The sequence below is a fragment of the Syngnathus floridae genome, chromosome 9 (assembly GCF_059516105.1).
Source record: "Syngnathus floridae isolate MCC-2025c chromosome 9, RoL_Sflo_1.0, whole genome shotgun sequence".
In the NCBI taxonomy this organism is placed as follows: domain Eukaryota; kingdom Metazoa; phylum Chordata; class Actinopteri; order Syngnathiformes; family Syngnathidae; genus Syngnathus; species Syngnathus floridae.
In genome coordinates, this window is record NC_142421.1 from 2,643,882 (window position 1) to 2,662,674 (window position 18,793).

At 44.2% G+C, this 18,793-nt stretch overlaps 1 protein-coding gene and 1 long non-coding RNA gene across 4 annotated transcripts in view; one reads left to right on the plus strand and one right to left on the minus strand.

The window, feature by feature from the left end:
* meis1b (Meis homeobox 1 b) overlaps positions 1 to 18,793 on the plus strand; it is a 123,250-nt gene that overhangs the window by 72,483 nt on the left and 31,974 nt on the right. For both annotated transcript variants that reach the window (XM_088385981.1, XM_088385982.1), the window contains 2 exons: positions 1,033 to 1,179; positions 8,889 to 9,000. In XM_088385981.1, coding sequence (XP_088242107.1) covers positions 1,033 to 1,179; positions 8,889 to 9,000 — 259 coding nt within the window. The remainder of the gene's footprint in view (positions 1 to 1,032; positions 1,180 to 8,888; positions 9,001 to 18,793) is intronic.
* Positions 12,202 to 18,426, minus strand: LOC148392881 (uncharacterized). Of its 2 annotated transcripts, none has more exons than XR_015860636.1 (4): positions 17,569 to 18,426; positions 17,318 to 17,461; positions 15,154 to 15,302; positions 12,202 to 15,049 (listed from the first exon to the last, which is right to left on the minus strand). It is a non-coding gene; the product is annotated as an uncharacterized LOC148392881 (long non-coding RNA). The 2 variants fall into 2 exon arrangements; XR_015860635.1 differs by having other exon boundaries at positions 15,154 to 15,305.

Here is an 18,793-nt window from a genome sequence, read left to right on the forward strand (position 1 = left end):
GATGTTTTTACTTTGGGAAATACGGGTCAAGCGTGGTCATTATTTTGACCAGTTATTGTGTAAGATGAGTTTTTCGTGAGTAATTTATCGCGGATTGTTTTATTGTTTGAGAGCTGTTTCTAATAATTTGGTTGAGACTCTTTGAAAACTTTGATTTTTTTTTTTTAAATAACTCAAGACTTGCCATATCAGGATACTTAATATTTTGGATTTTGACCAGTGATTGTTACTGTTTATTCTTTTTTTTCTTTTTTTTTGGACAAAATCTCTGTTTTTGTGTTGTAATGTTTTTTCAGGCGCCATTTCCCTCATTTTGCCTTATGGTGCAGAAGGGCTGCTTCTAATGTTTTTGTTTGATTTCTTGATTTTTATTAGAGTGCAGGTGTACCTAATATTTTGACCTGCGATTGGTACTATTTTATTTTTTTAAAGTTTGCTTGAATATATTCCGGTGTCCTTCTGACTTACATTATTTTTTTTCCAAGTCATTTCATCTAACTTGTTTCATGTTCTCTAGAGTGAGTCAGAATATTCATCTTTTTTCAGATATGCAATAATATAATGTGCCTAATCGTTTGAGCAAGGATTGCAATTATTTTTATGCATTAATAAAAACTTGTTTCAACATAATCTACATTAATTTTGCGTTCGATTACTTTTTACGAGTGATTTATCACAGATGGCGTGCGGCAGGGCTGTTCCTAATATTTTAATATATTTTATTATAATTATACACTTTTTTTTTTCTAAGAATTTCCTGCAACTTGTTTAAAGCTCCTCTTATTTTGCTTACTTAAACAGATGAATAAGAGAGTTTTTTTTGCAATTTTAGCTCATGAAGTACTAATGTAGGCATACTGAATATTTAGACAGGTGACTGGTTCTATTTTTCCCGAATATTTAAAAAATGTTCCTTGAATATTAACTGCTCTCCTTTTTGGGTCAGATTGAATTTTGCAAGTGTTTTTTTTTTTTTCTTCTCCTTCTTTCCACGTAAGAGTGCATCTGATTGCTGTTTGGTTGTTGGTGCAGGTGCACGAGCTGTGCGACAACTTCTGCCACCGCTACATCAGCTGCTTGAAGGGCAAGATGCCCATTGACCTGGTCATAGACGACCGCGAGGGGGGCTCCAAGTCAGACAGCGAGGAGATCACCCGTTCCTCCGTGGCTCTCGACCAGGTACACACACTCGCACGCACCCCCCTCCCCCCATTTCCTCCAATCATCCCCTCCATCGGAATGAGACATTTTCTGCATAAATGCTCTCATTGGCTCATTAAGACTTGACCCGCTTTCCTGTCCATTTGAATTTACGGGGCCCTTTCCCAGCCTCCACCCCTCCTCGCTCGAGCCCAGCAGAGCGCATCGGCGGCGGGGTGCAAGGCCGAGGTGCTCCCCGGTGTCGCTTCTGCTCGGTCTCTCCACTTTTTTCCTTCCTCCTCCTCCTCCTCCTCGACCGTGTGCACGCTTCATTAAGTGTCTTGTCAGTGTTTCTCCTCAGACATGAGTGCACATTGCTTATCGAGAGACCAAAACCACTTCCCCCACACTCCCACCACATCACAGCCCCTTTTATTTGCCTTTCGCAGTAATAAGTGGCAAATAAAGGTGAAATAAGCAGAGGTGGGAAAATGAGTGCGTAATTGCTTGATGTACTGTCGTATTCGTGTGTTGGGCGTGTGCTCTTACGGGGTGTGGCCTAATGAACTGTAGTGCTAGTTTTGATGTGAGCGTCTGGGCATGAGTAGTGGCCTACAGCAGCTCCTTGTGAGCGTTTTCATTTTTTGTTTGTTTGTTTGTTCAACTGTCTGGTTCAGTTATTGGCGGCCATTGTGTTGCTACTGTTATGTTGCTACTCCAGGGACCACTGTGTGTGTGTGAGTGATCATACTGATCCATACACTGGCTTTTAAAATATCGCAAGATCCCAGTGAAATTCAGCATTTGTGCACAACGTAAAGACGGTTGCAAGTCAATGAGATTAAAGGCGACATAAAAAAGTCACCAAGCTAAATAATTTAAATCCGCGCGGCGTCCATATGGGTGAGTGGCTGGGAGAGGCTGGATTGCAGGGCTGAGAGTGAAGACTTAGAGAAGGGAGGGAGGAATAGACCGAGGGGTATTCTTAGTGTGTGTGTATTATTAGGGAAATGAAGATCAACCGGCAAAGATAACACAGCGCCTTTTTAATCCAGAACGAGAATGAAATAACACACTAAGTGTCTCTTTGAGGGGTTCCTTGTATCCTCTCGAGGATTTCTTTTTTTGTCCAAAGTGGCCTTTTTTTTTCTATAGATGGTGCGGATCAGCCAAGATGAATCCGCCTGTTGTGGCTCGGGTCAGATTGACCCATTATTATTATTTTTTTTGACAGTGCACCTTGTAATGAGTTCATTTGACCTTTTTCCGACAATGTTTACAGCCCAGTCCTTTCTGATCATCAAACAGTCCCCGGGTCAGATTGACCCAGGGATGTTATTACTGTTCCAGAGAAATAGATTAACAGCAGAGTGAAAGACTCCTCACGTTTGAATGGTGAGGAGGTGACCAACCCTCCTGTTCAGTTTGTTCCTTTAGTGTGCCAAAAATTTGATAACCCACCACGATAATGTCTGCCCTTTGTGGCAATATAATAGTTTATATGAGTGTAACTTCAACGACCAGTTGTATAAATTATGAAATTAGCCAGGGTCAATTTGACCCACAATGTAATAAGAGCATTAACGCACTTCAAGTTGATTCTGCTTCTGACTAATGATGGAATAACAAACAAGAATACAATATAAAAACTTTATGGCATCATGCACATGCCTTCTTGCAAAGTTCTATTCATTTTTATTTTTATTTTATTCTTTTACATTTTGTGGTCTATTTTTGCGTGACGTCTTATCCGCACTGGTGACATCCTTAACGAATTGGCCCTGTGTGGGTGCACGCATTATCTTGCCCCCCCTCCCCTTCCACATATGTATTTTTAATATATGCCCCCGGGCATAAAGTTGAAGAGCAAGAGCAAATTTGCACAAAAGCAGCAATGTTAACAAGAAGGCACATTTATTCATAAAGCAATTTATTCCGGTGCGAGGCGAGTGTAGCAGAGAAAAGAAAATGTCAGGGAGAGAGAAAAAAGACTTTGAATTTATTCAACTTGATTTTTTTTTTTTTTTTTTTTTTTTTTTACAAGGCTTGACAGTGTTTGGGAATTATGCGACTGCCTTGCATGTGTCACGCCGCTAATATTCGGAATATTTAAGCCGTGTTGTTCTTAGCCTGCCTGAGCAGGCCGGCGTGCAGAGGTGAAAAAGTCAGGAGGCTGGTGAATGCGACCAAGCCAGTTTGCTGCGTGTGTGTGTGTGTGTGTGTGTGTGTGTTGGGACTGGCCTGATAAATGCAGCACCCCCTCAGGTCCTGTGTTGAGTGGAGCGACTGGTTAGCACCGGTTGGACTGAGTTAACCGTTTCCCCGCTGCTGTTGTTTCTGCGAGAGATTGCCGACCACTTCCATATTCTCGCTAATTCGCCGCAGGGACTTGAAAATGCTTGAATCGGAATGCTCCAGCATTTAAAAGTGCTTAAATGTGTGTGATTTTGAAAGTACTTGGTAGTTTATAAACTGTGATCCTTATTCTTAAATGATCATCAACCTGCTTTTTCAAAATGTCAAAATAGGTTCAGATAATCACTTTGCAGGTTGAAAAGTCACCTTAAAAGTGTGTGACCCCTGACCTAAAAGCACATCACTCACATTTGGATGCAGAAAGTTACCACCAGTGACCTTAATTGGACATCCAGGGGTGAAGGGGAGGGAGGGTTGGTTGGCGGAAGGGGCTAACGAAGTGTGAGAGAGGCTAATGACGCTAAGAACTCTCTGGGTGTCTGGAGAGCCTCTCCACTTCATCAAGTGGGACTGAAAATAATTGGAACTTCCCTTTCAAAATATTCCCGCGTCTGACAAAGTCGATACGCCCCAATTCATTCGGGAGGTGTTTTGATTCCGCCCATATATTTTTGTTGAATTTAATCCCACCTAGCCCTACTCTGAGGATGTGGTTTGAGTCCCAGGTTAGCTGTTAGCTTAGCGCAAGGACTCCCAAATGCTTTTATTGGTGTCCATTTCAAGTTATGGAGACCTTATCAAATATAGACCCTTGGCATGTAAAGCGCCACAAAATGTAAGTTATTTAGTTTAGTTTTAAATTTAAACATTGGGGTGAGGGTGGGGTCACTTGAGCAACTCTGCAGGGATGCCGCAGAGAATGGCTAACGGCCTATCTTCGGTAACAAGCGACTACGCAGTTATGCAACCCGTCTTTCCAGGTCAGCAGTGTTGGTTTAGGTAACGCCGCTGGTCAATGGGGGACACTCCCTCCCCCCCTCTGAGTCAGGCGGGGAGGGGAGGTGCGTCACCCACCATTTTCCTAATCGGGTCGCCCCGCTATTGCTAATCTATTAGCTGGAATCACATGCGGGCTTCTTTTTGTGTGTCTCAAACGGCTCCTCTCAAAGCAAACTTCTGAGTCGCGCTCAAAGGGGGTATAGAGGGGGGGGGCGGTGGTGGGGGTTGTCGGTAATGGCGGCTTTTGTGGTGGCATAAAGGGGTGGTTTGACCCCCCCCTATCCTCGCCCTCCCCCTGTCTTTCGGGGCGGTGGATTCAACAAGTGGCACAAAAGAGGGGCAACCACGTGACTTGTGTCCGTCTTAGCCTGCCGGAATAGCAAGTAGGTTCATTCAAAGGAGGGGGTTCTCATCGTCAATATCCCCCCCCCCCGCCCCCTCCTAAAAAATCCCAAAGTCCATTTTGTAGCCCCAAAGTTATGACGGCTGACGTGCGGCCATGTTTGAATTCCGAGCAAACAATAACGTGGCTTATGTGTACTTAGCAAATGGAAAGAATCCCCCCCCCACCCTCAACCTAACCCCCTGCCGGCCTCCCATAATGGCCGCCGTGGCCATCGTGCTAAGCTAATGAAGGAATGACTAGCAGAAATTTTTCCACTCCAATTATACTGTACACAGTATTTCATACAATTTGTGTTTTTCCCCCGTTCTAATGGAAATGGAATGAAGCTCACCTTGTTTTCATACAGCCGCAAAGCATTCTGGGGGATGGAGTTGCATGTGTGTCATTGTGTCATAAGAGTTAATGTGTGTGCGGTAGTCGTGTGCATGTGTATGATGCGGAGGGGGATTATTTATATTTACGCCAGTGCCTCTTTAAGTATGCACATATTATTCCGGCACCCTGGTCGCCTGTAAAAAAGCGGAACAGCTCCAAAAAAGATTTCAGCACCTCGGCCTTAGCCGTTATTATTAATATTATTATTACTGCAAATCAATCAGCGAGGTGACATTTCTTCTTGCATGAGCGCTTGCTTGCTTGTATGCATGAAGAACCCCCCCAACACACACACACACACACACACACACTCACACGCACACCGGGAATGAGAGCGCACTGGATCGGAATGCCGAATCACAATTTGCAGCGAGAGGAATCTTTTCATGGCGAATTAGGGAAGAAAAACGATGATAAAAAGTATGTGGGGGGGGGGGGGGGGTGCTTAACTCAGGGTGGGGAGTTGCCTGCGTGCCTCTGTGCGCTTCCCTGGGCGGCAGATTTAAGAAGTTTAGCAAAAAGCGAGGCAGAACAGAAGCAGGGAAATTGAATTTACTTGACAATTAAGCGTTGGAATACAACCTAGTGCACACGCAGCAGAGTGAGCGAGCGAGCGAGAGGGAGGGATGGAGGGATTTGGGGAATATGCAGAGGGAGGAGGAATGGCGGCTCATTAGGAGAACACAGAATAAATCAAGTGTGTCGCTTTGTGTGCAGTCGGCCTGTCGCAATTTTTTCTTCTCAGCGGATCTTAGGGCTGCTCAAACTTTCAAATGCTTCACCTTTTGCTGTGCTAAACAGGAAAACAAATCCAGTGTGTTGGCTTGGAGTTAAAGTTCAAGGCTTTTTTTTCATTATGATTTTGTTTTTCATTTTAACTTTTTTTTTCTTAATTATTTCTGTTTTTTATTTGTAAATAAACTAGACTTGAATATTGATAGATATATATTTTATGTGGCCCGTGACCACACTGAGTGGCTCCTTTATTAATAAAAAAAAAGGGTATTATTGGGGGAAATTATAAAAATGATTGAAGAAATACACAAATGTGAAACTGCGTACATGCAGAGTGGGACTGTGGGTTAAAGTTGTAATTTCACTAATCGCCACTAGATGGCAGACATGTCTTAGTTGCACTGAAACTGTCTTATGTCTTTAAATTGTATGTTTTTTTTATGCAAGATAGCACTTTGTTCATTAAGGTCATTTTATTATTTCGATCTTCATCTCTGATGTAGCCTATACGTGTGTGCACAGGGCGTGTACGTGTGTGTATGCGCACTTTGCGGTCAAGGTGTGTGTGCTTTCGTTAAATAACGAGGAGTGTGTATATATGTGCATGTGTACCAAACTAGAAGAAAGGAAAAAAAAAAAAGTCTGTTGTGATGTATTTGCCAATGGGTGTGTGAGCGTCTGCTGTGTGCGTATTGGCATGCGTGTGTGTGATCTCAGCATTAATTGCGCGTCAGATCAGCGCTCGCATCTAAGGGCGGCTTGTGTGAGCATAAATAAACTCCGCCTCTTCCACCCCCCGTCCCCGCGGAGATGCCATCCGGCCCCCCCCTCCTTCCCATGGGGCCTCGGCGGCCACCTCCCAGCAGGCACTGCGCTCTTTTGTTCAATTACAGCTAATGCACAACTTTGCCTCCCCACACTCCATCCTCCGTGTTCTAATTATATTTTCAAATTAAAACACAAAGAACTTGCACGCACCCGGGTACTGGCGTACGCGATTAGCACGTCTGCCTCACAGGCCCGAGGTTCAGGTTTGGTACTTTTCCCCAAATCACGCCAATTGGCCATTCTTGTGAAGACTTATTTGCCCATATGTACTCCTGGAATATTGTCTTTTTGTTCCCCGTCTTGAACACTCACCAACTGTCTCCAGTAAAAGGATGCAGATTGAAACCAGTTGATGTTTTTTTTTCTGGTACATCTCCTCTACCAATTTTTTTGTCCGACACCAGATCTTCCATCACTCAATTTGCCATGTTTGGGCTGACTCTTACAGGTGTTGTTGACTGCACAGAACTTTGTGTGTGCATGCGTGCGAGTGATGCCGTGATAGATCTCGTTTGAAGTCTCGTCGTTCCTTTCAGAAGCGAAATAACATCTGGTTTGGTTGCAGTGTGAGGCAGTCGCATCGGAGGAGGCATGTGTGTGTGTGTGCACAGATCCACATTTGTAGTGTGTGTGTGTGTGTGTGTCTGAAAATAACACTGTCAATGAGAGGTTCCCCCGAGTTCAGTCAACCTTTGGCAGCATATGCATCAAACTTTCGCTTTAGTTTTGTCCCAAATAGTTCTGGTTCTGTTTGAGGAGGACTTCCTCGCTTCTGGTCTGGCTCTGAGGGGTACATTTATACCACAGAAACCTTTTTCCCTTTTGGGGTTTTTGGACCAAAGACAATAAAAGGATTCATGCAGGCTTGCGGAGACTGGAAACATTATAACGTGGGTTATAGAATGTGACGTATGTAAGTAATGCGACTCCACGGCACGCTTTGGTGAATGTGCACTTGTGTCCTTTTTGTGCTGCATCAGAAACATAAGAGAAGAGCAGTCGCTTCTTTCACATACTGGACGAGAGAAGCCAGAAAAGTTTGTGACTACAAAAATGTCAGGGAAAAGAACAGCGGAATTGATTTGGAGCAGAGCAGCATGTTAACTGGTGGCAAATGTACGATTGGTTAATTTTGAACACTGCCACATCCTCAGTTACAAGAGGGTGTGCACATTTTTGCAACCATATGATCTCAATTTCTCTTTTGATGCTTGAATTTGTTTTCCATTTGATGTGTAGGTCAGATTAATGGTGGTTCATTTGATTGTTTGTCTACATGTTGCTGCACCGTTTGTGTTTTTTTAAAAACTAGCGCAACATGCTAGTTTAGTTAGCCCATTTTGCATTAAGCTAGCGTACATTTGTAAAGAAAAGTAACAATGTTTCGCTATGGATGTACGCTAAGACGCGTTAGCTCGCATTTCATCCATTTTGACATTTCATGGTGTCATTTTCACACTTTTGATGTGTCCACAGAGTCGTATTTCTCGACGCAGCTCTCAAACGCCACTGTATATATTTGGATTTATTTCTTTGTGGATGACATCACTTTCGCTGGTCGCTCGCTGTTGTGCTTGTTGTCATCTGCTAGCAGTTTGTCCCAAACGGAGACAGACGTGGATTGCATGCTTCAAAAAGCTGGGAACTCATGCAACATGTTGGCTTGCTGCTTTTTTTTTTTTTTCTTTTTTCCCTTCTTCATCTTTTTCTCAACCCTCATTCCATATGACGGTGTCATGCACACTCGCTTGTGCCTGCATGCCCTTATATGAGCGCTCTACTTGCGCCGTATGCAGGGAAAAAAAAAAAAAAAGACACGACGGCACTCTAAGCAGAGCGGAAACCTCCGCCAAGGCTGAGTGACAATGACACATAGTCTTTTTTGTTGTTTTAGTTCAACATGCTAATTAAATTTCGTGTAAGTCGAACCACCGCGCCTCGTATTTTATTGTTGTATGCGTCATGCTGCAAAATAAATCAATTAAGTTACATGTCGGAACAAAACAATTAAGTCTCCTATCGTCTTTGTTTATGTTTTAAATTGTGTAAAATGACCAATTATTTTGAATCAAAATTTGAATGGATACACTCACCATATATACGGAAATGGATGATAAAATTATAAAAATGAATGTAAAATGTGCTTTGTATCCACATTAAAATTGAACACCGAGTAAAGTCTAATCGTCCATTTTGCGTTTCTCCACAGACGTCTTGGAACCGGGACCATGACGACACGGCGTCCACGCGCTCCGGGGGCACGCCGGGCCCGTCCAGCGGCGGCCACACGTCGCACAGCGGCGACAACAGCAGCGAGCAAGGTAAGGGCAGCCGCTTTGTTGCACGTGGCGCTCGCCGGGTTACATCAGCCGCATCAAGGTCAGCCGAACGGGCGCCTTGCAGGCTCTTTGCAACAGTTGCCGCTCAGAAAGCTTTGCCGACCCCCAGACGCCTTCTTAAAGCCACGGTAGCCTTCTGCTGCTGATGGAATGTTGTCATAAGCACGCGGTTGTGTTTGCAATCAGTTACAAAATAGTGATTTGCCGCCGGGTCCGGTTGACTCGAAGCACCTGTGGTAGGGTTTTTACTTTCTGGACCCGTATTTCACATTTGTGTCAATGTATAGCACTATAGTAGATGGGCGGGGGGGGTGAGTAAATTCATATATTATTAAAGATGAGTGTACAGGGTTGGCAAGTGGTAGGCGCTGCCACCAATATGGCTTCCGCTCCAGCGAGTGGACATTTTGTGTGTGTGTGTCACCAACACACATCGTGTCATTGTTGTCATTTGTGGTGGCAGGAGAAAAAGCTCGTTCCTCCCGTTTGGGCAGTTTTACTTGGCTTCACTTTAAGGGTGTAAGAATGCGGATGAAATCCTCTTGATTGAAGTGTGAACATAAAGAATCGATAACGCATTTTCTACGTATTAAAAGTGTGTGGAGGGAACAAATAGGACTGTCACTGTCAAGTCTTTTTTGAATTGATTATTACATTGATTATCTGTGAGTAATCAGAAGAATTCGGTATCTTGTAAGCAATTGTCAGACCTCGTGACGAATTTCTTCTTAGTGTTGTGTTTTTGTGAACACTTAGCAACCTTTTTTTTTTATTGCAAAGAAAATCTCTCCTGGGTTGTCTGATATCATTTTCTGCTGAGGTGCTCGATATTGATATTGTTGTCAAAGGTTATGATTCATTTATTTGATACATTTTTACAGTTTTATTTCTTAAACATCAGAATCACGGTCAATAAAAATCATAAAATAATCGGCATAACATTAAACGGTGACTTACCGTGTGATTCTCAACAATCGGAAGCTAAAACACTTTTACAGGGATTTTTAACATTCGTGACAGTTGGGGAAAAAACCCAATTCCGACACGGAGTGTGTTTCACTATACTTTGTAGGTCCTCCTGCTATGTTGTGTTTATGGTCCAACCCTTTCCTTCGTGCTACATACAATAATTATGATGTACAGGAACTTCATAAGCCTGCGGTGGGCCGCTGTCCAAATATTTTTGGCCCTGTGGCGTGTCTTATTTTGAATCCTCTTTCAATTATGGAATTAGTATAGTCCTATACATCCTTCCACTTTCTAGCTTCTAATCATAAACTCGGCTATATTTGCTGCGTTTTCATGCTAAATTCTGCACACTGTTGTGGTTCTGCGGCGTGAGGCGTTCAGGCTCCCTCGTGCGTTACGTCAGTGACTCTAAAGGCTTCACTTTTCTCATTCTTGTCTATTGGTAAAAAAATCTCTCTAAACAAAGCAGCGAGTAGACAAACAGTACCAAGGCGAGTGCCGAGCATGCAATAACATGATTATTACTTCCTTAATTGGGTTAGAGGCTGTTAACATGTGTCTAGCATTGTGTATTGTCTTCTCAGGGTTCATGTTGCATATGCTTCGGAACACACACACGCACACGCTGGTGTGTGTTACGCACACACACGCGGGGACAGGCACAAGTACCGGAGGCCATGTTGGACGCGTTTCAGTATTTATGTGGGTTAAGAGCGCTCTCCGCTGCGTCATATTTGCCTCTGTCAGTCACTCTGTAATCTCGCTAAGCTGGTTATTTATGTTTGTGGCAACCCCCCCCCCCCCCCCCCCCCCCCCTTCACCCCAAACGCTTTCATCCGCCACCTACTCTCCCGTGTCTCGCTTTCATTTCGCCGCCGATTGTTCGGCCTCCCACTCGCTCCCCCAAAACGCCGCCTTTTGTTTCTCATCACCTCGCAACTTTCTCCCTCCTCCTCCTCCGCCGCTTCACATTTGCTTCCATATCTCCTCCTTCCTCTTGTTGTTGTTTTGGCTCTTGATTTCTTCTCTTTCTTCCACCCTTCCGCCTCTGATTGAGTTCTCCCTGACCTTTTCCCTCTCCCACCTCCTCCCCCCCACCGCCACCACCATCACCTTCCTCCGGAGGAAGATGTCGGCTGCCAGAGTGCTCCGGGCATTTTCTTTCCTCCCTGAACGCCTCACTGGACACCGGTGGAAACATCCTCTCCGGTGCGAGGATACACGGCGAGGAAGGACAGAAATAAGCTCACATGCAAACGTGCCTTGGCGCTCTTTGCTCCACATTCTCCACCTTGCTGCGATAGCCCTCTTTCTCCCTGCCCTCAATCTCTCTTCTTTCATTTCCAATTGCCAAGAGTGTGTTAGCTTCTTGAATTCCCCTTTGGGTGCATTTTGTGCGGTTCCCCTAAAAAGTCCATTCACGGGGGTTCCCGGGCCTTAACAAGGAGGCTTAGCTGCACTCTTGCGTCTTGAGTGTGACACACTCAGCCTCGCACACTCCAGTGTAACGGCGAGCCTCACAGGGAGCTGTTTGCCTTGGCTCCGGCCCGCGCTCTCCTCTCTTACAAATGCTGCGGGTAATTGGTGATACATATCTAATACGGCCAGTCATCGCCTCGCTCCCTGGATGCTTCTGACAGGCGGCGGAGGCGGAGGGAGGGAGGGAGGGACGGAGGGAAGAAGGAAAGCTGTGTGGCGCTCCAAAAAAGAGAGCAAACACTCGGCGGTGTGTTCTTGTGTTTCCCCCTCGCACGCCAAGCAAGAAGGAGCACTTTATTTCCTCCGCCGGGCCACGTTTGTGATCCGATCGGAATGATCATGTCACACGAGCGTAAAAAGAAGTTATTAATGTTGCCCGAATGAAAAAAAAAAAAATCTAAAGGATCAAGCAGATTTAATCGTGTACCGCTCAATGAAAAATACATTTTGAATTATATGTAGCATTGTGTTAGCATTAAGCTGGCAAGTTATGTGAGAGTAACATGAGAGTCTTCTTTTTCCCTCTCATATGTGAGCTGTAGTTGACTAGCGCCAGTGGCTGTTATACAAAAGGGGCACCGATGGTGGCGGCTAGCTGGCAAACAGCTGGGCTAACAGAGAGGGGACTAATTAACACCACCATCACCGCCATTGCTGTTGCTGTCGGCGAGGAGGGGCAGAAAAAGAAAACGCTTTAGAGACTCTTTTTTTTTTTTTTTTTTTAATGACATGTGCCAAACATTTTTTTTCTTTTTCTGTACATAACAGTGGAATCCAGCGTGAGCCTAGAAAGAAGTGAGGGGGGGGGGGAATGGCACTGGTCGGCTTGTGGTCAAGGCATAAACACCCGAGTTGGGAATGCGGTGTGGGAGCCACAAAAAAAAGAAAAAAAAGTGGTTCTCCTAATTGCTCACAGCGAGACGGCGGCGGTGCCGTGTGTAAAAAGCCTCGTTAAAGCTGAGATTTTATATAAAATCACATTAGCAGGCTTGCGCTTACTTACGCCTTGCTTTGCTACTTCAAAGTGGGGAAAAACACGCTGCATTGAATGCAGCACGGCTGATTTTTTGGGGTTATATTTCAATTCAATGTTCTCACTATAGTGCTATTTATTTTATTCATTGAATTTTTTTAATTAATCGACTGTTTAATCGGTTATCGGAATTGTACCCTGCCAATTATCTGACTCAAAGAATCCATATCGGTCACAACTGCAACCTCACATAGAGTCCATCAAAACTTGCCGGCTTTGGCCTCCCATCGATCCGACCGCGCTATTTTAGATCCATACCCTCTGACCTCCGCCAAGGTCGGCTGTGGCCGGATCGAGCTCGCCCAATGGCTTGGCTCAGCGCGGGCTCTCCAAAGCGGCCAATTAATGGGTGCCGTTGTCCAACAGACTGGAAGAGGGAACTGAGAGTGTATCTCTCGCTCTCCCTCCCCGTGGGCCTCGCTCTCTCCTCGCTTTCGGAATCAAAGCGTGTGGAATTAGCTCCACTTTAACAGGCCATCAGTGTCGAAAGAACACAGGGATCGGTCTTGCTTGGCCGGCGCTCAACCGTAGCTTTGGCGCACGTCCATGCTTCCAACGCAAACACGGCTGCATTTATGGAAGTAACAGTAGATTTTCAAACAAAAATGAGCTCTTAGAAAGCCTCAAATTTGCCTTATTACCGCCCTCAAGGAAGTTATGTCATCACAGTTATGTCTATGTGAATGTGAATACAAATTGTTTGTTCTGGGTGTAGTTTTCACAAAAATGTTTTATATATTTGCCTCTTTGTTGTCCCGTTATATTAACAGCGTCTTTAAATATGCGAAGATAGCGCAACAAAGCTATAAAAGTCATCTCGTGCTGTTTGTGGCGGCGTAAACACGTTTGAGGAAGCTAGTAGCGTTGTTTGTATAGAATTTAGTGCATGGCAAACTGCCTTTATGGGCTCACCTGGGGAAGGAAAGCGCTTTACAACTACTCTGTCAACGCTGGAAAAGCGATAAACGCTATATTGCAACGAGCGCGATAAGATTAGCCGCGGTGCAGGAATGTGGGAATGAGTAGCAAGCGGACAATACGCGCAGAGAGTGTACCTAATGATTTGTCCAGTGTACATTTTGGGATGTGAAGCGACTCCGTGATGACTTTTCACATGATGGCGCGGTTGTAAAAGTCAGGTGAAAAAGAGGAAACGGGAGTTAGGTTCCCACATGGAGACTTGGGGATGAGCGGCTAGCTAACCTGATGTACGTTTGCGCTGTTGGCGTCAGAAGCACTGGAATATGCCGACTTTGAGTTGGGCCGGCCTCTCCATTCCACATTCGTTATGGCTGAGTCACCAAATGATTAGAAACAGCTGTCAGGAGGATGAAGTGCCGTTGGACAGTACGCAAAAGTACAACCACTGTATTATTAATAATACACAGAATTGTTTCATTCATACCCATTTGACCGACCGTATCACAAGTCAGATTTTTTTTGTTTTAACACCTTCGTTTTTAATATTTCAATATCTGTTTTCGAGGTGGAATTAAAATATGGATATTTTAGACGTGTCATTGAAAAAAATCTGCCTTTATTGTTTTATCAACAGTATTTATTTAAATATTTTTAAAAATATATAAATATATATTTATATGAATAAATAACAAGTAATCATACTCATTGTATTTAATGATTTTTTTTCTAAATCACAAATATGAAATATATAAACATTTACACTTTTTTTATACAAAATAAGCCCTTTTAATATAGTACTTTTAATCATTTTTCAAGCCTCACTTTATTTTTCAATTTCTTTTACTGTTTAGTCTCGTATTCCCGTTATTTGTAAAGTGGCCAGTCAGCATCTATTCACTTCTCAAGCTGTTGCGTTTGAGTGGAGGGGCTGAATAAAACCCGGACATACTTGATTTACTCCAACGCGGCGATGCTGGAGGAAGGGAGGGGGTGTCAAGGGTCGCTGAGTACAAAGCATATCTTTAGCTCCCATGATGTAATTGTAGGGCCCGATAATGATGTACGCGCATTCTCGCTCGTTTGTTTACGGGATGCGCGCTACTTTAATTTGAGAGCGCCCAGCCTATATCTAATTGCTGGTGTTTTGCTCAAAGATACCATTTACACACAGCAGATTTGAACGTGTAGCAAAGCCCATTGTGGAACAGGACGCTTTCCAAAAGTGTCGCGCGAGAGGGCTCAATTCTTTGACTTCATTTTTCAGCGGTGGCGGCCCCATAATTAACGTACTTTTCCGGCCAAATGACTGAGTGTGATTCGTTTGATTCTGTAAATATAGATATAAAACACGGTTCAAATGCGCTACCATGTACAAGTGAGAAGTGGAGCTTCCATCCGTGGGAACGTTCCCACACAGTTGGATGCTACGTATCTACTTTTTACATTCGGCCTATCAAAAATCAGTCGATTAAAATGTATCGGATGAAAAATTGAATACAACTGAACTGTACTTGAAAGAATGTTTCATTCCGTGAGTCTCTTCATAATGTCATTTTTTACAAGTTGCTCCTCTCTTGGAAAGACATCTTGCAGATTATCTTCTTCCTCACCAAACGTAGCCAAGTATGCCTTAAGAGCCGAAATGAAAGTGGAAAAAATGAAACGATACCACGAATTATTAATACATCTATGAAGTTCAGGATAAAAAAAAAAACTAAGTGACGTATGCTTACTTCATACTGTTTATGAGTCAGTCCAGTAAAATATGTAGAGTGTTTTTATGTGGAAAAAGCAAAAGTCGGACGAGCGTTCTGTGGTAGACTGTAGCATACTTTACTCCGCCCCCGGCGCCAGTATGGCAAGCATTGAGAGACATCTGATGCTGCTATGGAAGACAAACTCTATGAATCAGACATCCAAAATAAAAAAACAAACATTGGGCGACATATTTAAGCACCAGAAAAATTGTTGTTGAGTATCAGTCTATTAGCTTAATGCTATTTTTTTCCAGTGTCAGTTTAGTATCAAAGTCATCATTTTGGTACGGTGAGTTTCCTGAACTTTTCCAAAACAATCCAGTCGACCGATGACACAATCTCCCCCACCCCCACAACTGATTGATGGACTAAGTGCTTTGTCTTTTGTCCACATTTGCACTCAATGCCTCTTGCCTCACACACACTTGCGCAAATGTTTATTTAGGCGTTTGATAAAGAGATTAGCGCCATCATCATCCTACACTCTTAAGCCAGTCGAGAGGGGGGTCCATGTTGAGGAAATCCAGGATTTCCTGAAACGCGGGGGTCCGGGTTGGCAAAACTGCGACTGTAGCGACACATCCACCCGTCCTGGGGATTCTGCTCTCTTCTGTTGTTCTTTATTATTAGGCCCGTCACAGTGGTCCGGCGTAGAGCTACAAAGTGCTAAATTTAGCTTCTAAAGAGGATGATGAGGATAAATAGCCTGCTGCCTACCACTTTGCCATATGCTGCTCTCGCCATTATATTGTCTCACGGATATTTACGCCTCCTACCTTACTCGCTCATATTTTATGGGACGATTTATTAACATATCATTTACTGTATATTGGATATAGAGCATTTCAACATTGGGAGCTAGCTTACAACTGGAAATAGTTTGGCTTGCATGAACTATTGTCTAAATTTAGTTCTGGGGTTGTTTACCAGGGTCCAAAGACGATGCTGTTATGGGGTAGTACTTTTGAGAGGAGCTTCTTGAAAGTTCTTTCCCTACTAGCAGGATCTTCCAAATTTCCCCAATGGTATGATCCAAAGACTCCAAACCCTCAATGGTCCTCGGAAACTTCCTATCAGTACTATGTTGCGTGTAAACTAAAAAGAGGTTTCATCTCTGGCTCAAAGTGGAATTTTCCAAAAGTGGCGATAGTAGTTCCCTTTCATCCAGTATCGCTTCCAGCTGCAAGGTAACATTCCCCTCGCCCCCCCCATCTGTAATCTCCCGCAACTTAGTTGATATTCCCACTTGTAAATGTGAGCCTGCAGTGGAATAGAGATGAGCACTCTCTCTCTCCTTCTCTCTCTCTCTGCATTATTCTCTCACATGCTCACCCTCAAATTGAAATAATTCAATTTATGGACACAGTTCCAGACCTCCCCAGCTAAGACCATTATGCACGGATGCCCCCCCTCCATCACCACATCGCCCCTCCCCTCTTTTCCCAACAAAAGAACGGGAGAATTTACCAGCGGGCTCTCCAAAAAGACACCCACGCAAAGCCAATTTCATGCCAGCCCAGAAGACCCGCGAGAGGCGCCATTTTAGCCCCCCCCCCCTCTCCTCCTCACCCGCCACCTCCGTTTCCCCGCAGGATTGTTTTTATCATCCGATGTGGGTCGATAGCGCTTTAAATTTATTCTTATGGATTATTTTATCACCTCGCTCCGCCACATAGCGAGGGTTCCCTGCTACGATGTCGCCGGTTTGATCCCCTCAATAATCGCCCGATGTTTTTGACTCACTCAAGACAAACCTGACACTTAAAAGGTGGAAAAATGGCGCTTGCTCTCGCGGGAATTTAGTAGGCTTTTCTGCCAAATGTGATTTAACCTTTTACTCCTCAAAATAGAGGACTTGATTGACCTTTAATAAGACGCTTAAACCTTGAATCGAACACTTGAGTTCAAGAATTCTTAGTAAATAAAAATAGTTAGATCCAAACCATTTGCATACATAAATGCAAAATAAATAGATTACATTTTTAAATATTTTTATAAAATTAAATAGCGGCCAATATAGATTTTTTTTTTTTTTTTAATTGAAAAGCTGAGATGCTTGGCGCTCATGACAAGGGCTGAAGCTTGACCTAAGGCTGACCCTTAACAAACATGGACCCCCCCCCTCCGTCACCCTCCTCACCTTCCATTACCTCCCCTAAGGCCTAATCCCACTCCCCATGTATGCTCTCTTTGACATGGATAGCAGCTTTCGGGCTTGAAGTGGGAGATAAAGACCTGGGTGAGTTGCGTGTTTAGAGGAAAGCCAGTGCCAGATAACAAATACCTGTAGGGAAACACACAGGAGGGAGGGGGGGGGTCTTAGGGGTCTTGTTTTGTTTGTGTGTTTGCAAAGCAACACGAGGCAGGCCACTTGTGGCTTATGCTACTCACATGAGGATGTAACTTGATCATCTGCTGCTGCTGCGAGTCAGTGAAACTCAAAGAGATAAGAGATGCTCACCTGAGATAACCTTCTGACACAAACACACTCACACATGCACGTGGGGGTCAGACTATTTCAGGAAGTCACCCCGCCACCTCCAGGAAATGACTCCACGGGGCTATTCGGTAGGTCATATCACTCGGTCCACATGCAGGAAGTTGGTCCGTAAAAAGCCAGCTCGCTTCCTGTTCCTATACGAGGTCCAAAACTTGATTCTGAAGATGGTCTTGAGAAAATGCCTTAGGTGAGAAGTAACTGATCATATGCTGTCTAAAGTTTTACGATTTTTTTTTTTTTTTTCATTGGAAGTACTTGTAGTTCCTAGAACTATAAAACCTAGGGCTGAAATCTCTGTTCCTAAAGCTCCTAGACTTCTAAGAACCACTAGCGATTGGATCAATACTGAAAACTCCTCCCCGTGGGTTCGTGGACCTCTCAAATGCCACCTCAAGTTCTGAAACCGTTGAATTCTCGGCACTTAAACACTCTGATCACTTAAGCCCTCCAAAGGTTCCTGGACCTCTCAAAAATCATCCCCTTGCTGGGTTTTCCTTCTAATCCAGATCATTTACCTCACAACTAAATTTAGATACTGGCACTGTGGTTGGAATAAACAATAGTCCTCCATAAGATCCTCTTTGTGACTCCGTAGTGTCATTTGACGCCCACACAGGGGTCATATCGCTGGTTCCACACGCAGGAAGTAAGCCCGTAAAAGCCCCGCTCACTTCCTGTTTCTTGCCTAGTCCTTATCTGGTACACATGGGGAGACTTGATAGAACAACAAGCCCCTCCCTCCACCAACCCTCGCCTTACGCCGCATCCTGCGCCCGTCAAGGACGTGCTGACAGCGAGGAGGAAGTTGAAACGTTATTTTTAATCCGCACGCCGCAGCCCAAATGTAAACGAAACAACAAGTAGGAGGCAGCTTAGCAGGTCGGACCTGTTCGCCAATCCCTCTTCCCACACTGAACCCTTCTATCGCCGTTGACGCGGAAGAACCGGCTCCTGGCCAAATTGAAATCATCGAAACCGCCAAAGATCACCATAGAAATAAACCGCAAATAATTCTTCGAGTACAAAGCAGGAAGGGCAAATCTCGACCGAGTCTGGCACGGTTTGAAAGATGAAGATTTATTAGTGAAACGTGCCTTCTCACGTTTAACGTGCTCA